The sequence below is a fragment of the Lagenorhynchus albirostris genome, chromosome 12 (assembly GCF_949774975.1).
Source record: "Lagenorhynchus albirostris chromosome 12, mLagAlb1.1, whole genome shotgun sequence".
NCBI lineage: Eukaryota > Metazoa > Chordata > Mammalia > Artiodactyla > Delphinidae > Lagenorhynchus > Lagenorhynchus albirostris.
In genome coordinates, this window is record NC_083106.1 from 33781002 (window position 1) to 33801325 (window position 20324).

The 20324-nt window shown below is 35.2% G+C and overlaps 1 protein-coding gene across 5 annotated transcripts in view; it reads left to right on the forward strand.

The window, feature by feature from the left end:
- The window catches only part of PTPRK (protein tyrosine phosphatase receptor type K), a 565370-nt gene that overhangs the window by 455558 nt on the left and 89488 nt on the right, over positions 1–20324 (forward strand). For all 5 annotated transcript variants that reach the window (XR_009543738.1, XM_060167237.1, XM_060167239.1 and 2 more), the window contains exons 9-13: positions 655–764; positions 1812–2013; positions 5709–5814; positions 14980–15253; positions 18040–18076. Coding sequence is in view for 4 of the 5 variants with exons in the window: in XM_060167237.1 (XP_060023220.1) it covers positions 655–764; positions 1812–2013; positions 5709–5814; positions 14980–15253; positions 18040–18076 (729 nt within the window). In the remaining variant the exon portion in view is untranslated. The remainder of the gene's footprint in view (positions 1–654; positions 765–1811; positions 2014–5708; positions 5815–14979; positions 15254–18039; positions 18077–20324) is intronic.

The window sequence follows — 20324 nt, forward strand, 5'->3', positions numbered from 1 at the left end:
CTTTGAAAAAGGGAATTTCATTCGAAAGACTGAAGCAATGACTTTAAAACCTATTCATCTTAAGGAGTTTTTTAAAAATTGTAATAATCAATGCTCTTTTTTTAAGTTATAGAAATGTAATAAATATAGCTATAAAAGTCAGATTGACTGTTAATGAACATTTCAATTCAGTACTATATAGTTTGGCTTTTGAGTCTAAGGAGTGTTAATTATTATTATAATTTATTATTGTATGAACATTGTTATGGAGACACTTTAGGAACTTATAATAATCTTCAAAAAATCTTTCAGGGAAATCTTTCAGGGAAAGCTCTGTTCTTGAAACAAATTACAAAGGAGATCTTCATGTCATTAGAGGTATACAACAGAGAAAACTAGACTACACAATTTATTCAGCTCTCTAAGGTGATAGAATATTCTTCTGAATAAAAATAACTTTGCAGTTGTACATAATCTGCATTAGAAGCTTATAGATTGATTTACTTTGAATTCCCATGTATTCCCATGTATTAAAAACTTACCATACAGCTTATTTTCTTTTTTAAGGACATATTTTTATTTATTTTATTTACTTTTAACCTGTTTAGCTTATATGTTTACTTTTTCTGTTTCTGATATAAGGATCCTTGTAACCAAAAATGTATTTATTTGTAGTGCCTGGCCCTGTACCAGTCAATTCTCTTCAAGGAACATCCTTTGAAAATAAGATCTTCTTGAACTGGAAGGAACCTTTGGATCCAAATGGAATCATCACTCAATATGAGGTACTGGGAGAATAAGGAAGTTTATTGAAATATGGATTGAAGGGGAGAGTAAAAGAAAATGTTAGCGAAAAATAATGGAAAAGAAATAAGTGAGAATTGGGAATTAAAATCAATGTTAGTTCTTCTCTGTTTTAATTTATAAATTCCTTGATTCCAAAATTAAGCATCAAAACAAATGTTGTATGGCACCTAGAGTTTTCAAATTCTTAAGTAAATGTTGTTTTAGAGAAGTAGGATGGGCCTTGTCAAACAGACTTACTGGTGATTGTAAAGAATAAATTTTTATAAAATTAAGAAACTCATATTTCACACTATGATTTAGGAGAGGCCATTCAATGTCAGTTGTTTCAGAGTAGGGGAGAAACACCTGAAAAGCAAAATATATCATAAACCTGACTATTACAGAGCTTCATCTCAACTTTGAATATAAATCATTATCTTATTTTTAAATATGAGAACCTGAAAAGAAGAAAGGAAAGCATCATTTTAATTGCACAAATGTGTAGTTCTGTTCCTGGGAAATCAGTGTTGATTATAGCATAAAACACTTACTTTCTAGTGGCAACAGAGTACATCACAGGAATGGGGAGTTCTGTTTGCAGAGAGTTTATTACACTATTCTATTTCACTTCTAGTGATTGGTCTGTTCAAATTATCTATTTCTTCTTGATGCAGTTTTGGTGGGACTTTCTGGGTTTCATATGCATTATATTATATATGTCCATAAGATTATATATAGATATATATTCATATTTAAGTATATTCATTTATCTTTTGATGGAAGAAAATAGATGTATATTGATCCAGTCAGATAACTCTAGGTTTATCTGTGGATGAATAGATAAATAAATAGAGAGACAGCCAGACAGACAATAGATACAGAATGACAGTGAAATAACCATATCAAAAAGAGAAGGAAAAGAAGTGAAAAAAATGTGATTCATTCCACACAGATGCCCTTGAATGCTATCTTACTCAAGGGGGTTTATTTAGAATGTATTATGACTTATATTGGATATGTAATAGGAAATATATTTCTTAAAACAGGTCAGTTACAGCAGCATAAGATCATTTGATCCTGCAGTTCCAGTGGCTGGACCTCCCCAGACTGTATCAAATTTATGGAACAGTACACACCATGTCTTCATGCATCTCCATCCTGGAACCACCTACCAGTTTTTCATAAGAGCCAGCACAGTCAAAGGCTTTGGGCCAGCCACAGCCATCAATGTGACCACCAATATCTCAGGTATGCAAATGAATACAGGGCAAACAGAATTGGTTTGTAATAGCATGTCCTAGAGAATCACATATATACTGAGTGTAATTTACCTCATTTATTGAATCTTTAATATAATTAGTCATGATTGAAGGCACTTTAAAGTGCCTTCAATACAGATTTTACAGATTATTTGTTATATGTCCAAACCCCCCAAATCTCAAAATCTGTCATTTTTTAATTGACAAAGGTCTTTTTAAAGACTATATTATATCTTAATTAGAAATTTTTAAAAGTTCATTATGAAAGTTCATATTAAAAACCTATTATACGTTTGAGGAGTTGGTAATTATTATGGTATCTGATCTTTACTGTAAATGGATTTTATCAAAAGCATGGTAGAAGATCCTTGCAGTACTACATACTTTGTCTCTCTGTTCCATTTTTCCCTGACATTCTGATAATTTTATGACAAACAAATATGAACTTTTCTTTCTCTTAGAGATCTCACATAAATTCATCTAAATTTCAGAATGGTAATGTGCAGGAGAATTTTAGGTTGATTAACAAATACAATTAAATTTCACATTATGTTATGTTCACAATTTCATAGTTTGCTAGGAATTAACTTTGTAATATGCCCTATATCTACCCCAGTGTATGTGTATTAATATTTTATCTTATTTATTTAAGATTACTAAAACGGATATATGTTACTTATGTAAATGAAAAGTTAAATTTGAAAAATAAATGTTTTAAAGGGTCAACCACTTAACATATTAAAATGCTAATTTTGAATTTGTAAATTCTTTTTGTTCCTTCATGTTCATTTTTATTATAGTTCTACATAGCATATATTGGTGGTATATCATAATACATCATTAAAAAATCTCTACTATTCTTCTGAAATTATATAATTTGAATCAGAAAGAAACCACATACTCTAATTTCTTTAAGTCTAAAATTTTATTTGGAAATTTTGAATATAATATAAAACTTTAAAAATTTATGTCATGGAAAAAATTATTCCAATATGAGTTATGGTTCCTTTTGCATAGCATTTGATATATCTTAATAGTCTAATAAAAAAGAATTTTAAAATAGTATTCATTATGTTAGAAAATAGCAAGGTATTAAAATTGCCAATTCTTTTCTTGATGGAACAATTCTAAATCATCAATTTAAATATTTATTGAAATTATTTTACTAGAAAATATGACTTAGTGATATGATGATATAATAAAACATATTTCCTACCCTTTAGAATTAGCAATAGTGCTATAAATAAGATCCTTCAACAGAGATATGTACAAAATTTACATAAACTTTATAAAACTGAGAACACTGAACAAATGAACATTATTGAGAGCCAAAATTTATTGTGGTTCAGACACAGTTTTTTTTTTTATTGAGTAAAAAAACTTATAAGGACCAGAACACCCACCTAGCATTTTCTTTGAGTTATTTAACTGCAGTTTCACTTGAAGCAACCTATGTACATGGATACTTGATTTGAACTTTAAAACTTCGTTGCAATCACTGTATCTTGGGAACACATAGTAATCAAGCTAAGGCTAATGAAATTTATGGTTAGTGTGGTTCTCAGGCTCACTTGAACTTTTAAGGTAATTTATTGTTATTTATCCCTTGAGTCCAGTAATTCTATCTTTCAGCATTTTAAAAGCAACTTAAATTAAAGTGAAATCAAGTTATTGAAGGCATGATGCTTGGCAGTATTGTTTATATGTATGTGTGTGTGTGCGTGTATGTATAATACACATATGATATATTATACACCCATATAAAGTAATACTCATATACATATTATGCCTATATAGTATCTGTTGATTCTACTTGTAAATAAGTCTCAGATAATTTGCCTCTTTCTAAACTGTTTCTTTCTTTCCATCTGGATCATATTTTAAGCAGATCATTGACATATCTTTCGAAGCAGCATCCTTGCCTTTAGACTTGCCTTGCTCCAGTGTTTTTTTCTATTCATCTTTGTACAACATATATTTCTTCCTTAATTTTTTTCAAAATCAAGTATATTATATCCAATATGATAAAGCCCAATCATCCTTGCATGATTAGCATTTATGACCCTTCATTTTATGGCCCCTCCCATCCTCCACTCCTACCCATGAATCCAAAGTTCCAGGCATAGCAAACTAATTGTAGCTGTTAGAACACTCTGTGTCCTTTCACGTGATGATATCTTCAGATATTCTGTTTCCTCTCTCTGGAATATTATTCCATGCATTCTCTTTCTGATGAGTTTTTATTCTTTTTTTTTTTTTTTTTTTTTTTTGCTGTACGCGGGCCTCTCACTGCTGTGGCCTCTCCCGTTGCGGAGCACAGGCTCCGGACGCGCCGGCTCAGCGGCCATGGCTCATGGACCCAGCCGCTCCGCGGCATGTGGGATCCTCCCGGACCGGGGCATGAACCCGTGTCCCCTGCATCGGCAGGCGGACTCTCAACCACTGCGCCACCAGGGAAGCCCCTACTCTTCTCTTAAAATTCAGCTCAAGCACTGCCTAAACAGTGAAAGTCTTCTGTTTCATCTTCCCGGTCCCCAACACTAGTTTAGACAGCTGTGGTCCCCCAGCATCCAGATCACCTGGAAATATCCTGGAAATGTACATTATCAGGCCTCTCCCCAGACCTACTGAATCAGAAACTGTAGGGGAGAGGGGCAGCGATCTGTGTTTTAAGAAACCCTCCAGGTGCTTCTGATCTCCCTAGTTTGAGAACCACTGTGTTGGCTAATTAACTGTCCCCTCTTTTGGTGACCTAAATTTTGCTATAATTTTTTTGCTTTTTATAAGACTCTCACTCTTGATAAATGTGAATCCCTACTTTTAATTCTATAAATGTCAAAAACCACACTTCATTTGCTTTTATATTTATAGCATGTCTCGTAAAATTTGACACATAATAAATATTCAGTAAATGTTGAATGAAATACTCTAAAATTTTTATTAAATACTATTTGTTCTCAATTTTTCTGTTAATGCACACATTTCACTGTTCATATACTCCCTTAAACATCTTTCTGCATGGAAAGCATCAAAAGCCATTTGAGGTTATTCACCCAGTTCAAGATTAGGAAGCCCTCTCACCCCCAAGCATTGTCAAATATTTTGAAAAATTTTAAGTTTCTTCTTTTCAAGAATGTGGCAACTAATGCACTAGTTCATGGTAAATAACAGCTAAAGTTCCCATTCCCATTCAACATACTTCCTAGATATGTTTCTATTGTGACCACAGGGGTGAAAGCAGTCCAGGCTAATGCTGGGTCATTCCACAACCATTAGGTCATAAGCAGCACCACCTCTCCCAGGCAGCCCTTTACCTAGGTTCCTGCCATTTCTATCTCCACATCTCCAGGTGCAGCCAGGCCTATGCTGTTGACACCTTCCTCCCATCCCATCAATGCTGATTTCACAATCTCAGGACACTAAAAGCTAAAACATCTTCACAAAATGTTTGGAGTGTGTGTCACAAGCTGCCAGATTATAATTTAAATTTCAACAACAAATCTTTGCTTCATATCTTCTGCTGCTTTAGGTTCCTGGAGTTAACACTCAGTGGCATATGTTAAGGTACAGTTTAGATATTAAGTATTGATTTTTCCCTTAGTCAGGATCATTTATTCATCTTGAACTATGATATATTTCTGTTCATTGATTGAAACCTTTTTTTCCTCATTAATCATTTATCAGCTCCAACTTTACCTGACTATGAAGGAGTTGATGCCTCTCTCAATGAAACTGCCACCACAATAACTGTATTGTTGAGACCAGCACAGGCTAAAGGTGCACCTATCAGGTAAGAGGGGGAGGGGATTTTGAGATATTCATGAACTGAACCATTCACTTCTCTGTGCTGTTTCATTTAACAGCTTTGCTCTTTGATTTTATTTTCTCTAGTCCCATTTCATTTCCCTTCCTCTGTTGGCATCTATGGTATACGAGCTGTGAAGATATTTGTCAGGTATAGAATGAGAAAATAACTCCTGTCCATTGCATTAAATCTGTTATGAATAATTTCATGAGTGATTGAAAAATAGGAAGCTTTGAGGAAATAAAAGGAGACTAGTTAAAATGAATGCAGCCCATGTGACCTTTAATTCCTAAATTGTTGCTTATCGGGAATTCCATAGTAAATATTAAAATTCAATTTGCCATTTACTTTATCCAGTATTAAAATCTCCCACCTTATCCTCATCTTGCAGAAATTATGAGCCATGTTATTTTCAGGGATTGAGTCAAATCATTCTAACGATTTTAATTCCTGTGTGTTTGTAATTAGACAGATTGTCCAAAACTTAGGCAAGTTTCCATTTGAAACTTGTAGATTTTGTGGATACTTTTGTTTTCATACTTCTGTTGAGAAATAAATCAAGGCAGAGAAATTAGTGCATGTAATTCATAATTGAGTTATATCAAGTTGTTTACATATTCATTTAAAAAATAAAATTAATCTTTTTTCTATGTGTAAAATGAATACATTTGATCTTATGAGCACATATTAACCATTTAAATAATCCTATATCATTGGAAAGGAAGAAATATTTTTGTTAATTTAAAAAAAAATTGATAAAAGAACCTGAGTCCATAAAGGAGACTCTTACCTCATGTCTGGCTGAAAATCATGGTAATACCACACCAGAGAAAAAGAGATGATTGGATACATTTGTAATATAAACACTTGTGAAACACTGGCTACGTGAAGATGTAAAGTGCATACTGCTATTCATGAATGAGTGATCTGTGAGTCTCATTGCTGATCCAAAGGAGGAAGAGAAAATGCCTGCATTCAACATCGTTTACTATTGACCAGTAATCAGAGTCATTCACATGTTCCTACCTGTGATAAAATTTACTTTATAGTTGTTCAGTTCTGCTACTGTTTAATGAGCTACCAGGTACTTGCAATTATCTTTTAAGAGTTAGATATTTGAGTGAACTCAGCTTTACTTAATGTAAGCTGCACACACAGTATATTATTATTATTGCACAATAGTGCTACATAATGTAAATTACCCTCTTTATTAATTTAATCAAATTATTACACAAACATTAACTGACCATGTATTTTGTGCCAGACACTGTGCTAAGCATTGTAAATCAAAGATAAAATGATCACAGCAAAACACAAACCTTTGCCCAGATTTGTCATGGACGATCAGAGGGGTCGGCAGCCTTGTAAATCCTTTGCTTATAGTTGGTGTTCACAAACTTTATTGTATTAGTGAGTATATTATCAATAATACGTTTTTAAGTCAAAAGTCTTTCTTTGACTTTATTTACATTTACTTACCACAAAATTTCTAATTTCCAGGAATACTACAAGAAGAAATAATTATATACTTTTTAAAATAAGAAGTTTTTTAAAAGAATGTTACTACCAAGAAAAAATCTGTTTTCCAACTGACTTGCCCAGCTACCTGGGATCACCCATAGTGGGGCCTGGTGGCAGGACCAGACTGGTCTAGTCAAGCTATTAGGCTTCAGATGAGCCCTGCCTCCTTTGCTTGTTTGACTCAACGCAGTCGGGTAATCTTGTCTTCCTTCCTCTGACCACATCCCTACCTTCAACACCGCTACCAGTGACTGGAGGCTGATCTTGAGGCTCATCTTGTCCAATGCTCGAATTTCTTTGAAAATAAGAACACAATTTGATGTAATCCATTTTCATATCACTGTATTTATGGTACTTCAAATCTTTGATTGGATCCTCATCACTCCCTTCAGATTGTTGAAACTAGTTGACTTTCTACCCAGTTTCTTTTTATTTATGTCAGTCTATCAGAATCTCTTTTCTGCTAATGCTTGTTGCCATTCCACTTTGTGGCCCATCACCTCACCTCTGGGTAAAAGCCAGACCTGTTTACCACCTAGCTAAACCTCCTTAGAGTATCCATTTGTTAGCTTTGTCTGCTATCACAGGCCCTAAATACTAGGTTCTATCTTTCCCTACTTTTCAGTACTACTAGCCTCTGCCAGACTGCATTTTACCATCAGTTTGTTCCAACTCCAGTGGAAATATAAATCTTTCTCCTCTGGTGTACCTAATGTCAAACAAACTCCAATTTCCAAAGCCTCTGTTATAGCGCATAGGAAATCCTTGTTATGCAGAGTTTGTACATTTAGTTTAGTTTAGTTGTACCAAGAAAGCTAAAATTATCAATGGTTTCCATATAAATTTATTGACTCAGTAGCATTCAATATGTGCCAGAAGCTGAGATGGATACTTAGAATAGAAATCATGAAAGCAAATGTAGTATGTACCCTCAAGTGGAGGTGGTAGACTCATAAATGAATGGTAACAATGCAGTATGATAAGTGAAGTGACAGCCGCTAGAAAATGTGGTACTAGAGCTGAGTTTTGAAGGAGAAGTAGAAATGAGCTTAGCCAAGGGTCACTTTGAGGAGAGGAGAGAGGTTGCTCAGAAGAAAAGGGACAATGGGCTTTCCAAATGACCACAAAGAGAAAGACTGGATATGTGACATAGTGTAGCGTGTTCTGTTGATAGAACAGCACGTAGTTCAGGTCGTTGAGAAGGAAGGGTGTGTGGGAGAAGTAACAGGAGCTGAGAGTGGAGAAAAAAGCAAGAGCCCTAGCAAGAGGCTGTTTAGTGTCCCTCTAAAAACTGAAGGTGGCCACAGAAGGATTTTAAGTGGAAACTATCTCGAGCAATTGTACATTCTTAGAAGGATCACTCTGAGTAGAAACATGGAGAATGAACTGAGGGTAAACCAGACCTGAAGGCACCACGGTCTCAATGAGAAGAGCTACTGGACCACACTACAATGAAAGCAATGGAAATGCAGGTGAGGCTATGCCTCCCATATAAGGTTTTACAGTGGTAGGGTGTATAAAGCTTGGTGAGAGGAGTGATAGAATGGAGACTATGGGTGAGAGATGATGGTAGATTTTATTCTAGAGGTGATAACAGAGCAAAAAGTCATCTAAGAATTCAAGATATTGGCTTTTTGAGGTTTTCAAGTAATAACAAATATTTTTATAGTTTTATTTGATTACTACCCCAAATCAAACAAAAGGCGTGCTCTCTCTTTGGAATGAGTTCTTTGGTATATTATAAATTATATAATATTTCTGTATATTTGCCTATCTTACCAATGCTTTAACCTAGCTTTCTTTCTAAGGTGTCATGATGTGTACAAAATTTTGTACACCCCAGTGAAAAATCCTGTTCTGAATAATGCAGAACTCAGTATCACCAACCACTTTGTTCTTCAGTATTCATTAAGATGGTGTCCATATGCTAACGTAAAACTTGTGCAATGTAGTTCTGGCAAGTGTGCTTCTTTGACAAAATTAATTTTTGAATATATAATCATTCTAAAGGTTGTAAGTTGACTTAACTAGACCTTTGAATCTCCTTACCAACTTTTTTGAGATCTAGCCTTAAAACTGTCATCACTTGACAATCATTACTATGATTCAAAATGAATATTGCCCACATTTGGAATCAGTTCCCTAGAATGCATAATTTATTTTTTTCTGAAATATTTTATATTCTTCTTAAATGAACTCAAATTCTAACCTGAGTAGGTATAATTATAAATTAGAATGTGTAGAATGTCCCATTTATTAAAAGATTGACCCAATGTAGCTGTGTTTTCAAATAATGAAAATAGCAGCAGAATATTGCTAAAACACAGAGAAGAATTCCTCATTGGTGAACTCAGTTTATTGTAAGGTGTAATAATGAATGTGTGTTTTATCACAGCATTTTCCAAATATAAGCTCTACCTATTTTAAGCTGGCAGGAAGCTATCTATTCTAGGGTATAACTAAATGTTTATTTTGTAGGTAAAACCTAAACTTGCATTTTAAAATATTAAGTACCATATATTTTTAGATAGGTAACTAGGATATAGTCATGAAATGCCATCAAAACCATCATTTCTTCCACAGTTATATTAGGAAAAGAAATTGTCTGATGCTCAGTGTTAGCTTAACAGATATACAGATCAGAATATAGAACTGAGTTTAGTTGGAGTACAAACCTTGTATGTTGGAGTTATTTCCTGGGTCAGTTGGTCACATATACACAGCTTGAAACATTAGGACTACCGTCCTCATAGATCTGCAGAGTATTTCATTACAAAGAGATCAAATAGTTGCATCTGATTTTCCTTTGGCCCCATTTTATGGGCACACAGGTCATGTGGTCCAAGTAAAATCAAATAGATGTTATTTTAACTTAATGTTTATTCTGTAGAATCATAGTAGGTAGGATTTTTTTTTTTCTAACCAAAACCATGAGGAGGTGTGCCCTTTGTGTTAAATCTTCTTTCCAGCCTTTAGAGGACTTCAGCCCAGCCAACAACTTTTGCGACCTTGAGAAACTCTGAGCCAGAACCTCTAGCTGAGCCACTCCCAAGTTCCTGATCCCTAGAAACTGTGGGATAATAAATGCCTGTTGTTTTGAGCCACAGAGTTTGGGGATAACTTGTTATGCAGCAGGAGATAACTAATACAAGCACCCACAAAGCTGAAGCTTTCTCTTCCTTCGGGTTTCTGCTTAAAGGGCACATAGGTCTTTCTTGACCACTGCTTATAAAATAGAACTCTTCATCCTGTCATCCCCTATGCCCCATCTTGATTTATTTTTCTTTATTGTTTTTATCCCCTCTTCAACATATGTGTAGTTTTTTTTTTTAATTTATGTTTATTTTTTTATATTTCCCTAGTAAAATGTAAGCTTCATGAGAGGAGAGACTTTTACTACTATGTTCATTATTGTAACCTCAGCACTTAAAATGGTGCATGGATACTATTATAATAGTATAATACCAGATAGTATTTGTAATGTAGCATGGTAGTGATACAAGCAATAAATATTATAAGACAGTGGTTCTTGGCCTTTTCTCAACCCCAGAATTCCCAGAGAGATACTACTGATGGTACCTATCAATGCCTCTGTGGCATTATCATTTGGGGGTGGATTAAGGACTAAATTGAAAAGGCATCCCACATGACTGAGTTCTACGCATAGTTCACCCTTTCGTTACCTCTACCTCAAGAATTACTTCCACTGGCTTTAGGAGACAGAGTAATTACTGAGTGAACTAGTTAGAGAAGGCTTTATGTCAGAAGTAGAAAAGCTAGAAAAGGAGAAAGGAGGAAACTCTTTGACAGTATATTTGGTATGTTTAGGTAACAATGGTCATACAAGTTTGAGATGGGTGATATACATTAGGAGGTAGTGAGAGCAAGATGGAGATACCAGGATGTGGTAAGATACTAACCCCAGTGTAGTGAGAATAGATTTTGATAATGGGAGAGCATCACATAATTTTGACAAAGCTGAATGTTGGAGAATAGTAGTTAATGTCCAAAGTGGTGTTTTAGGAAAATATCAGCAGTGTTCAAAATGATTCTCTTTTGCATTCTCCATGAACAGTTCATGGCGTACAGAGAATACTCAAAAGATAATTGACAGAATGTATGGCTAGGTAGGTGGGTGCCTAGATTACCTGAAGGAGAAAACGAAGGCAAGAAAACTAGACCAGTAATATGAACATAAAGTTATAAATATCTCCCTAATGCTGGAAGCAATGGGTATAAAAAGAAATGGTATATTGCCAGGGAGCTAAAACATGATTAAAAATAAAATTGGTTAAAGTTAATGCCAGCATTTTGAGCTTTGTTGATTCAGAAACTAGTAGTTCCTCTTACAGAAATAGGAAAGTTGTGATAGACCTGGATTGTATGTTTAAGGAGTGAAGAAATGGAGAGCAGGAAACATGATGTGCACCAAAATGGTCATTAAACCTTTACTTCTGTGCATTATCAAAATGTTGGCATTGGGGCAGTCAGTAGGAACAATGGTGGTTATGAGATCTTGGGAAGTCTATTGATGAGAGGAACTGTAAAGCATTAGAGCTAGAGAATTTCTCCTGAAGCTTTAAGCAGACATTTTAGATAAAAAAGTGAGGAAGTATACAATTGTATAATTTGTTATTTGATATCTCCTAGAAGTTGTACAAGCTAAAACTTAAACCAGAATCACAGAGGGTATAATTCCTAATGGGTTAAAAAAAAATCCATTGTAGGTTGTTATAGGCGACTTTGAGTTCATCTCCAACATTTTTAAACATTAAATAAGGAAGAATATCTACCATGTCTATCATATAATTGCTTTGAGCTAATGGCAAAATCCCTGCGTATATTTTTTTTACAGTCATAACTGAAGGGAAGTTGTACGATGAGAAGTCATTATTTGGCCTCCTAAAAAACTAAAAATGACTACCTACCAATGTTTAATCAAATTAAATTACAGTATAGTGAAATCATTTTTAGTTTTTTAACATAAAGAAATCATATTTTGAGTGTTAAGATTCATGATGCCAGTATATTGATTTTAACTTAATTGTAGAAATATTTTAAAAATTAATTAAAAGGAATGGGGAAATATGAAATATAGGTAGAGTGAATAAAACTATCTGATGGCTTTGGAATATTTAAATTTGCCAGAGTACTAAGCTCAAATAATATTTAGATCTTGCTAGAGTTAAGTACCATTAGGTAATCAGACCCCACAAGGATGAAAGAGCACAGACCCATTACATGTAATCGGTCAAATCACTTCTAATTTGATTTCCCATTCCTTATTTTCTGTCCTTTAATTTGTACTGATAAATAAGAAAGTAGCAGGGAAAAAAACAACTTTAGAAAAATGCGGAATGTGTGGTAAAGAACAACATACTCAGACAAATTGAACAATGAAGGTAAGATCATTTATTTTAAAAAGAACTTCATAATTTTTAGTTTGGGGCTCCATCTCAAGTTCGATGAGATCTTTCCCAAAGAGCAGATCGTACCTTTTCTTCCTTTACTCCCCTCCAACATCGGCAGTTTGCTTTTGTTCTTAATAGATCTGAAGAGACAAGCTGACTTGTGTGAAGTTCCTTAATTTGGAATGTACAACCTATGTCATTTTAATAGAATTAGTTAAGACTGAATGTTCACCAGATGTTCTGGATTTTTCTAGAGGTATGGACTAATTAACAAGGAATTTATTTATAAAGATTAGGTTAAACAATTAGCAAGGATGGGTAATTATCATTATTGCCCATTAGCGCAAGAACATAAGGTTAGATTTATTTGAGGAGTGTGCATGTGAGAGTTTATCTACACATATGTATGTATCCACAGGATACACAGATGTATAACATACAGATATAGATTCTAAATTAAAAATAAACAGAAAAAGAAAAGACTAGGTTTGCCTAACATACCATATGTCAGCTATGATCTCTCTCCTTTTTTTTTCTCTCCAAGGGCTATGCTTATGTATTTCCTGTATTTTAAAAGTGACAAGTGCCTGCTCCACAGACCCCTCAGAGAGCATGTATCTTGTCAGTAGGGTTCCCTGGAGCTTAGAGAACCAACTTGGCAGAGGTATAGAGAATGATACAGTATATATAATTTCAAATAACATAGAATTCTGCCTTAGTTACTTGCCCAAATCTCAGTTTCTGACATTTGTACAATTTCTGTCCTATTTCTAAAGGAAAGGAGATGGATACCAACCTACCAATTTCTTAGCATTATTTTAATGAAAAATGGGAACTTGAATAATTAGGAAGAAAAGAAAATCTTCAATTTATAAAGCTCCTTTCTCTTATTCTAAGTTTTCTGTTTCTAGGTATAACAGAGTTTATATTAAATTAGAGTTTTATACTAGATTCTAAACTGGCATAAAATTTAATGTCTAATTGCCTTCGATGCAAATTTTATCTCTCTCTCGCCTTTCTTTATTTTTTGGAAGTTCATTAAAGAAAATATTCTATTGCTGCTGGAGATCCCTTGAATAGCAACTGGTTTCTCCATATAGAATGAGCATATTTGCCTGGAAGTTCAAGATTCAAACACACATCCCTACACACAGCTTATTTATATTTAATTTATATGTGACCATAGTGCATTCTCTCATAATTGTCAGGAATTTAAAAATATATTTCTTTTAAATTCATTATATATATGTAATATACAAAATATATAAAAATATATTGATAATGTCAGTTTTCTCAGGTGTACATTACCTAAAAACAGTTTGCCTAAAGAATGTCCTACAAAGAAAATTATTAATATACCAGTTGCAGAAATTGATTAAAATTTTAATTAGTGATGAGGCAGATCTTTATTTTAAAGTTGCATTATTTTCTCTCTCCTTTCCTCTATAAAAGATTAGCTATTAGAGAAAAGTTTTAAGACTTTTAAGAAAGGTATTAGAAGGTTTAAGTTTGAGGTTTAATAGGCCAAATGCCATCTGTTCCTACAATTTGTAACATTTTATTATTAACAACTCTAGCAGAAGGAGGCAGTCTATTTCGGTGGCGAGGACAGATTTCTGTCCATCTGTGCCCGTATTGCAGCGTGTCACTTGTGCTTTAGATCTGCATAGCTCTGAGCCGAAGTTGATGCCATGGCAAGGTCAAGAGGTGGAAAAGCCTGTCAGCACATTCTGTCTCTAACACGATGACAGCCACAAACTGGGGCTTCAAGCCCCGCCCTGAGGCAGTCACTCTGTTGGGCCTTGGAGCTGGGCCTTCCACACTATGATTTCAAAGGAAAATGTTAAGTTTAAACATTTTAAAATATCAGACAAAGAACTTAATGTATGATGTGTCTCTGCTTAATGTCAGGTTCCTTATTAGGGTGGTTCATCTCTCAACATTTAAAAATGTGTAGAGTTCTGTGGTGATTCGTCTTTTTTTTTTTTTTTCTTCAGGTCCTTAGTAATTACATTGGGGTTAGAGGGAAGCAGAATCCATGTGAAATTCTATTTTACTGCAAAATAGCTTGAAAACCAGAATGCAGGAGGAGAAGTCTGACTTGAAAGACTTTGAAACATTGCATGTTGACATTAAGTACGCTGTTCCTTTTTTGAGAAATCTCACTATCTAGAATCTCTAAATGTGTGCTTTTTTTTTTTTTTCTTTTTCCAAAAAGTGCCTATCAGATTGTTGTGGAGGAATTGCACCCTCACCGAACCAAGAGAGAAGCCAGAGCCATGGAATGCTACCAGGTTCCTGTCACATACCAAAATGCCATGAATGGGGGTGCACCGTACTACTTCGCTGCTGAACTACCCCCAGGGAATCTTCCCGAACCTGCCCCATTCACCGTGGGCGATAATAGGACCTATCAGGGCTTTTGGAACCCCCCTTTGGCTCCACGCAAAGGATACAACATCTATTTCCAGGCAATGAGCAGTGTGGAGAAGGTGAGTTTCCTCCGAGATTTTGCTTTTTCACTGACCCGAGGAAAAGCTGCTGTTGAATTTTATAAATACTCAGTAACATTTGTCAGGTGAAAAAAATAAAAAGTACGAAACAATCGGTGTGTAGCGGGTGTGTTGTTTCTGTTCCCAGCAACATGCACAGTTTGGGGCCTACTGTAGGGCTGGGGCTCCATGCCAGTTACATCGCACAGCATTCCTGTTTCCTAGTAACTGCTTCTCCTTGAGCCCTCTTCAGGAAAGCCCACAAGGGCAATTGTGAGTAAAATGATTTGAAAAGGTGGGTGTGCTGCTGCCGGGACTCCAGCCCCAGTAAATATGGAGCATTGTTCTGTCTTCTTTGCTCAATAGTGGCACGCTTCAGAAGATTAAATTTACTGCAGGATAAACAGAATGCGTGTTCCACAGCAGGCTAATAAACCCTTATAAACTTTTCAGGGGTTACAAGCCAAATAGTAAATAACTAGTAACAGTCCTCTGATTACAAAGTAATAGGGCGCCTGTGGTATATCGTGACAAAACCGAAACAGAAGGCAGCCTGGCAAGGGTGGGATGCTGTGCAAAAGAAGTCTGTTTTCCGTCTCCCTGGCTGCCCTTCTTTTTCCCATTCTGGACACAGTTGTTTTTGAACACTGCCATGGATCCCAAATGAGTACTGAAGAGGGAAACGCAACAGGAAGTTAGAAACTACCAGTGGTTCCATACGTGGGGAAATAACCTGGCCTTTCATATCTCATGCTGTTCTCTTGAAAGATTTTCTTTCCTAAAACATATTTTTTTAATTAATGAATTTATTTATTTATTTTTGCATGGAGGTGTAGAAAAAAAATGTTGAGAGTAGAAACCTTTTACAACTTAAAATTCAATAGAAGAATGACATTTTTATGTACTTGTAGCTATATAGGAAATTGCTGTATTTGGGTAATTGAGTCCCTGACGTGGGTACCTGGCAGATGTGAAATATGTGCTGTCCTATGGCAAAAGCCGTATTATATCTTGGAATAGTTTCATTGGAAGATATAACAATCCATTTGCATTTCTGTAAGGGGCCATGAGAACTTAGGGTATTGACTGGCTGCTTTTGAATGAAAGCTTTATCTTTGTGCTTACCTGCATGGCTGGTTTACAGTATATGGAAAGAAAAATGCCACAGCATCTTCTAAGATGTACTTCAAAGCCAGAGGCTGCTCATGTTTTAAAATGCTCTTCTCATCTTCTAGTTTATTTTTACCTAAGTGGGAGTTGGCTGCCCACTTCCCACCCACACATCATTCCATGCCACTACCATGATGGGACTGCTCAAAAAAGAGACAACCATGGAAGTTTTATTCCATTCTGGGTAGTATGGTTCTGTGTTTGGGTATTCATCTTTAGAAAGGTGAGAGATTCCAGATTAACTTTTGTTACTTGGTCTGTGGTATGAGAGAAGTGTTAATGGATGTCTGTTACTTACAAAGAATTTCCTCTGGCACTCTTTAAAAGCTTTGATATGAATTTTCTCTTCTAATTGCTAATATATCTACATGTGGTTTAATCAAAGTACAGAGTAGCAAGAATATATTTCACAGTTATCTTGGAAAAAAGTTTTAAAATTGACATGGCTCCTATCAGCAGAGGCTGGTAATCCTGATAGACTTAACAGCAATTGCTTTTAGGAAATCAAAGTCCCTTTGAGCCTTTATGGGAATGTGAAACAGTTTCTTGGAGCTTACTAGGAAGGCTTCAGGTCACAATTAAGTAATAGAAGTGCAGATTTTTAATTACTAATTTCCCCCTCAATGCTTTATTTTGTTTAATTTAAAAATAATAAATGCCTAAGAGAAAAGTATATAAAGTCTTGGTTTATCAATCTATAGAACTGCTCAAGATGGAGTTACAAATACACCTTGAAAACAAATAGCCTCTGTTTTGTTCACTGTCTTTAACATCTAGAGGAGGAAAATAATCCCACCGAGAAATATTTAATCTGTAACAACTAGATTAAAAAGGAAAAAAAGAACAGATAAAATATGCTGTAACTGTGATGCAATTTTTTGATGATCTTTCTAACTTTCATCATTTAGCTCTTTAGTCATGCTGGGATCCAAGTGAAAGTATGTAATGTTCAGCTTTGGTCTGAGTCTACAGCTATGAGGTGAAAATGAAATTTATATTTGGGGGACTTCCCTGGTGGTGCAGTGGATGGGACTCCGTGCTCCCAATGCAGGGGGGACTGGATTCGATCCCTGGTCAGGGAACTAGATCCCACATGCCTGTCGCAACTAAGAGTTCGCATGCCACAGCTAAGGAGGCTACATACCTCAAATAAGGAGCCCTGGAGCCGCAACTAAGGAACCAGCACTCCACAACTAGGGAGCCCTCCTGCTGCAACTAAGACCTGGTGCAACCAAATAAATAAATAAATATTTTTAAAAAAAAGAAATTTATATTTGAGTCTGATTTGTATTAGCTTTGCAAATACATTTTTCTTTCTGATCATTCAGAAAGTACAATAAATGCAAATAGAATGGTATACTGCTTGTCCCAGACAAGATAGCCTGTTTCATTACAAGGTGAAGACAGATACCTACACCTTTAGAAAATACTAAAATTTTTAAGTTATTTTAGATTTGTTTTAAAGTCTCTGTGTGAACATAAATAAAAAATCATGTCCTTAATACCGCTATTCTTTATAAACCTGTTTTATAACCCCAGATTGATGTTCATACTAGTTATAGTTTATGAAATATCTATAACTGACCATTTTCATTTTTTTTTTTTTACTCCCTCAGGAAACTAAAACCCAGTGTGTAAGAATTGCTACCAAAGGTAAGAGGTTTGCTTTTTCTTTTTCCCCCAAATTCCATTCACCAACTTTCTAAAATGAAAGAGCTTTGTTCCCAGTTTCAGGGCTAATTAAATGTGGCACGTCTATTACAGAGTATTTGTAGTAGGGCCTAGTTAAACTGCCAGCCAAGTTCTCTGACTCACTTGGGTGTCTTTAACATGTAATGGAGCGATACTTTCCATCCTCTAGTATTTGACTGGAGGAATCTTGTTCTGAGAATAGGAAAGATTTAGAAAACTTTAGAAGGACTTGTTTCTGCCATTTATTAGTATCTGAAAGGTCTTGTGCTGCTGATCAGCCAACATATTAGGAAAAGCTCAGCAATATCAGCTGAAAATAGCGTATTCCTTATTTAAAACCTCTGTTACTTTCTGTGGTAGACAATCACAAAAAAGATGGAGCTGGTCTAGGCATATGCAAGGGTATGGACAGAGACGGGTCCATATCGCTAGTGCAGTTTGATTGAAGATGCTTTACTTTTTTTATCTAAAAAATTTTTTTAATCCAACTGATGCCAAGAAATTAGATCTGGGAACAGCCAAGACTTTTCCTCCTTATATTGCATATTATAGTTTAGTTGCCTTGTTTCTTTAAGAGAAAACATTTTCATCTTTGAATGAATATTTAGAGTTCAGAGTGGGAGAAATTCTCCTGCATTCACAATGTTTATAATCTTTCACTTAAGAGTTATTTGGCTGTGCCAGCAAGGGAGAGAGAGCTACTTGGTGTATGTATTCTAGCAAGAGAAATGAGAAAAAGCTGTTCGTATGCAGCGGTGGGGCTCTGCAGAGGGTTGGTGCTTTGGGTGGTTTGCTGCCAGAATTAGTATTAGGCCCCCATTCATGAGCAGTAGTTGATTCATTTGGAGTAAAAATGAATGGCCATATTCTGTTTGTGCTGGCATCTTTCCTTTCATCATTTTTCTCCATCTAATCATCAATCTGCTCAATTAAGCATTTGTTTTATACTCTTGATTTGTAAAGGCAATAACAAGACTTCCCTTGACTCATGAGGAGTAATAAAAAAGCTTCACAGAAGAGAAAAAATATACACTTTTTCAATTCAAATACTAAGATTCCTCGTGATATTTTAAACAATAAAGCAATCCTAAATGAAGGAAAAGAGAAAGTATATACAGATGCATATAATGTATAGGCATTTATTTTATTTTAAAAACTTGGCATATGGATCAAGAATTAAAGTTGACATTTTTAGAAGATAATAGCAGAAGGCATTTAGGACCTATGCTTTTCCGGATTTGAAATAGAACCAGAAATGTAAAATGGTCTCATGTCAGCCTGCAAGAAGTTTTTTAGATATGGATAAATGATTCATTTAAAATTTTCTTATTCGGCTATTTAATTATTTGCATTTACATGAGCTTAAGTGTCATGTTGTCCCACGCTCAATACAAATAAAATTATGATGACAAATATCATATTATATTTTGACTGCAGGAGAGCTGGGATTATGGAAATTAGATTTACCATGTGGCATAGAATATTTGCCAGAAACTCAGAGGTAGTAAGATAGGGTCCATTTGTGGTAGTTTCTTCTTTGCCTAATAATCTAGCCCTGCTGTACTTCTGGGTCTCAGGTTGACAGCGTGGTTTACTGCGTGAAAGAAATCTGGCCTCAGACTATCTGGGATCAAATCCTGACTTTGCCCCTTCTTACTGTTATTTAAAGTTGGGCAAAATATTTAACCTCTCATTCTAAAAATAAGAATGATAGGGCTTCCCTGGTGGCGTAGTGGTTGAGAGTCCGCCTGCCGATGCAGGGGACACGGGTTCGTGCCCCGGTCCGGGAAGATCCCACATGCTGCGGAGCACCTGGGCCCGTGAGCCATGGCCGCTGAGCCTGAGCGTCCGGAGCCTGTGCTCCGCAACGGAAGAGGCCACAACAGTGAGAGGCCCGCGTACCAAAAAAAAAAAAAAGAATGATAGAGTACCTACCCCTTACTAGTATTGTGAAGATTAAAATAATTTATATGTACAAAATGCCTGAATAGTACCTAGTATACTATAACTATCAGTTAAGAGTTAACTGCTATTTTATCATTACCATAATTATCATAATCCTTTCGTACCTTGCTTCAGAAGGACATAATCTGTGTTATGTAGTAATAATCTGTGTTATGTAGAAAGAAATAAAAATGAAACTAAGTTTTCGTGATAGAGATTACTTGGGGAAAAAGTAAGGGGTTTTGTTTTTATTTTTTATTTGTTT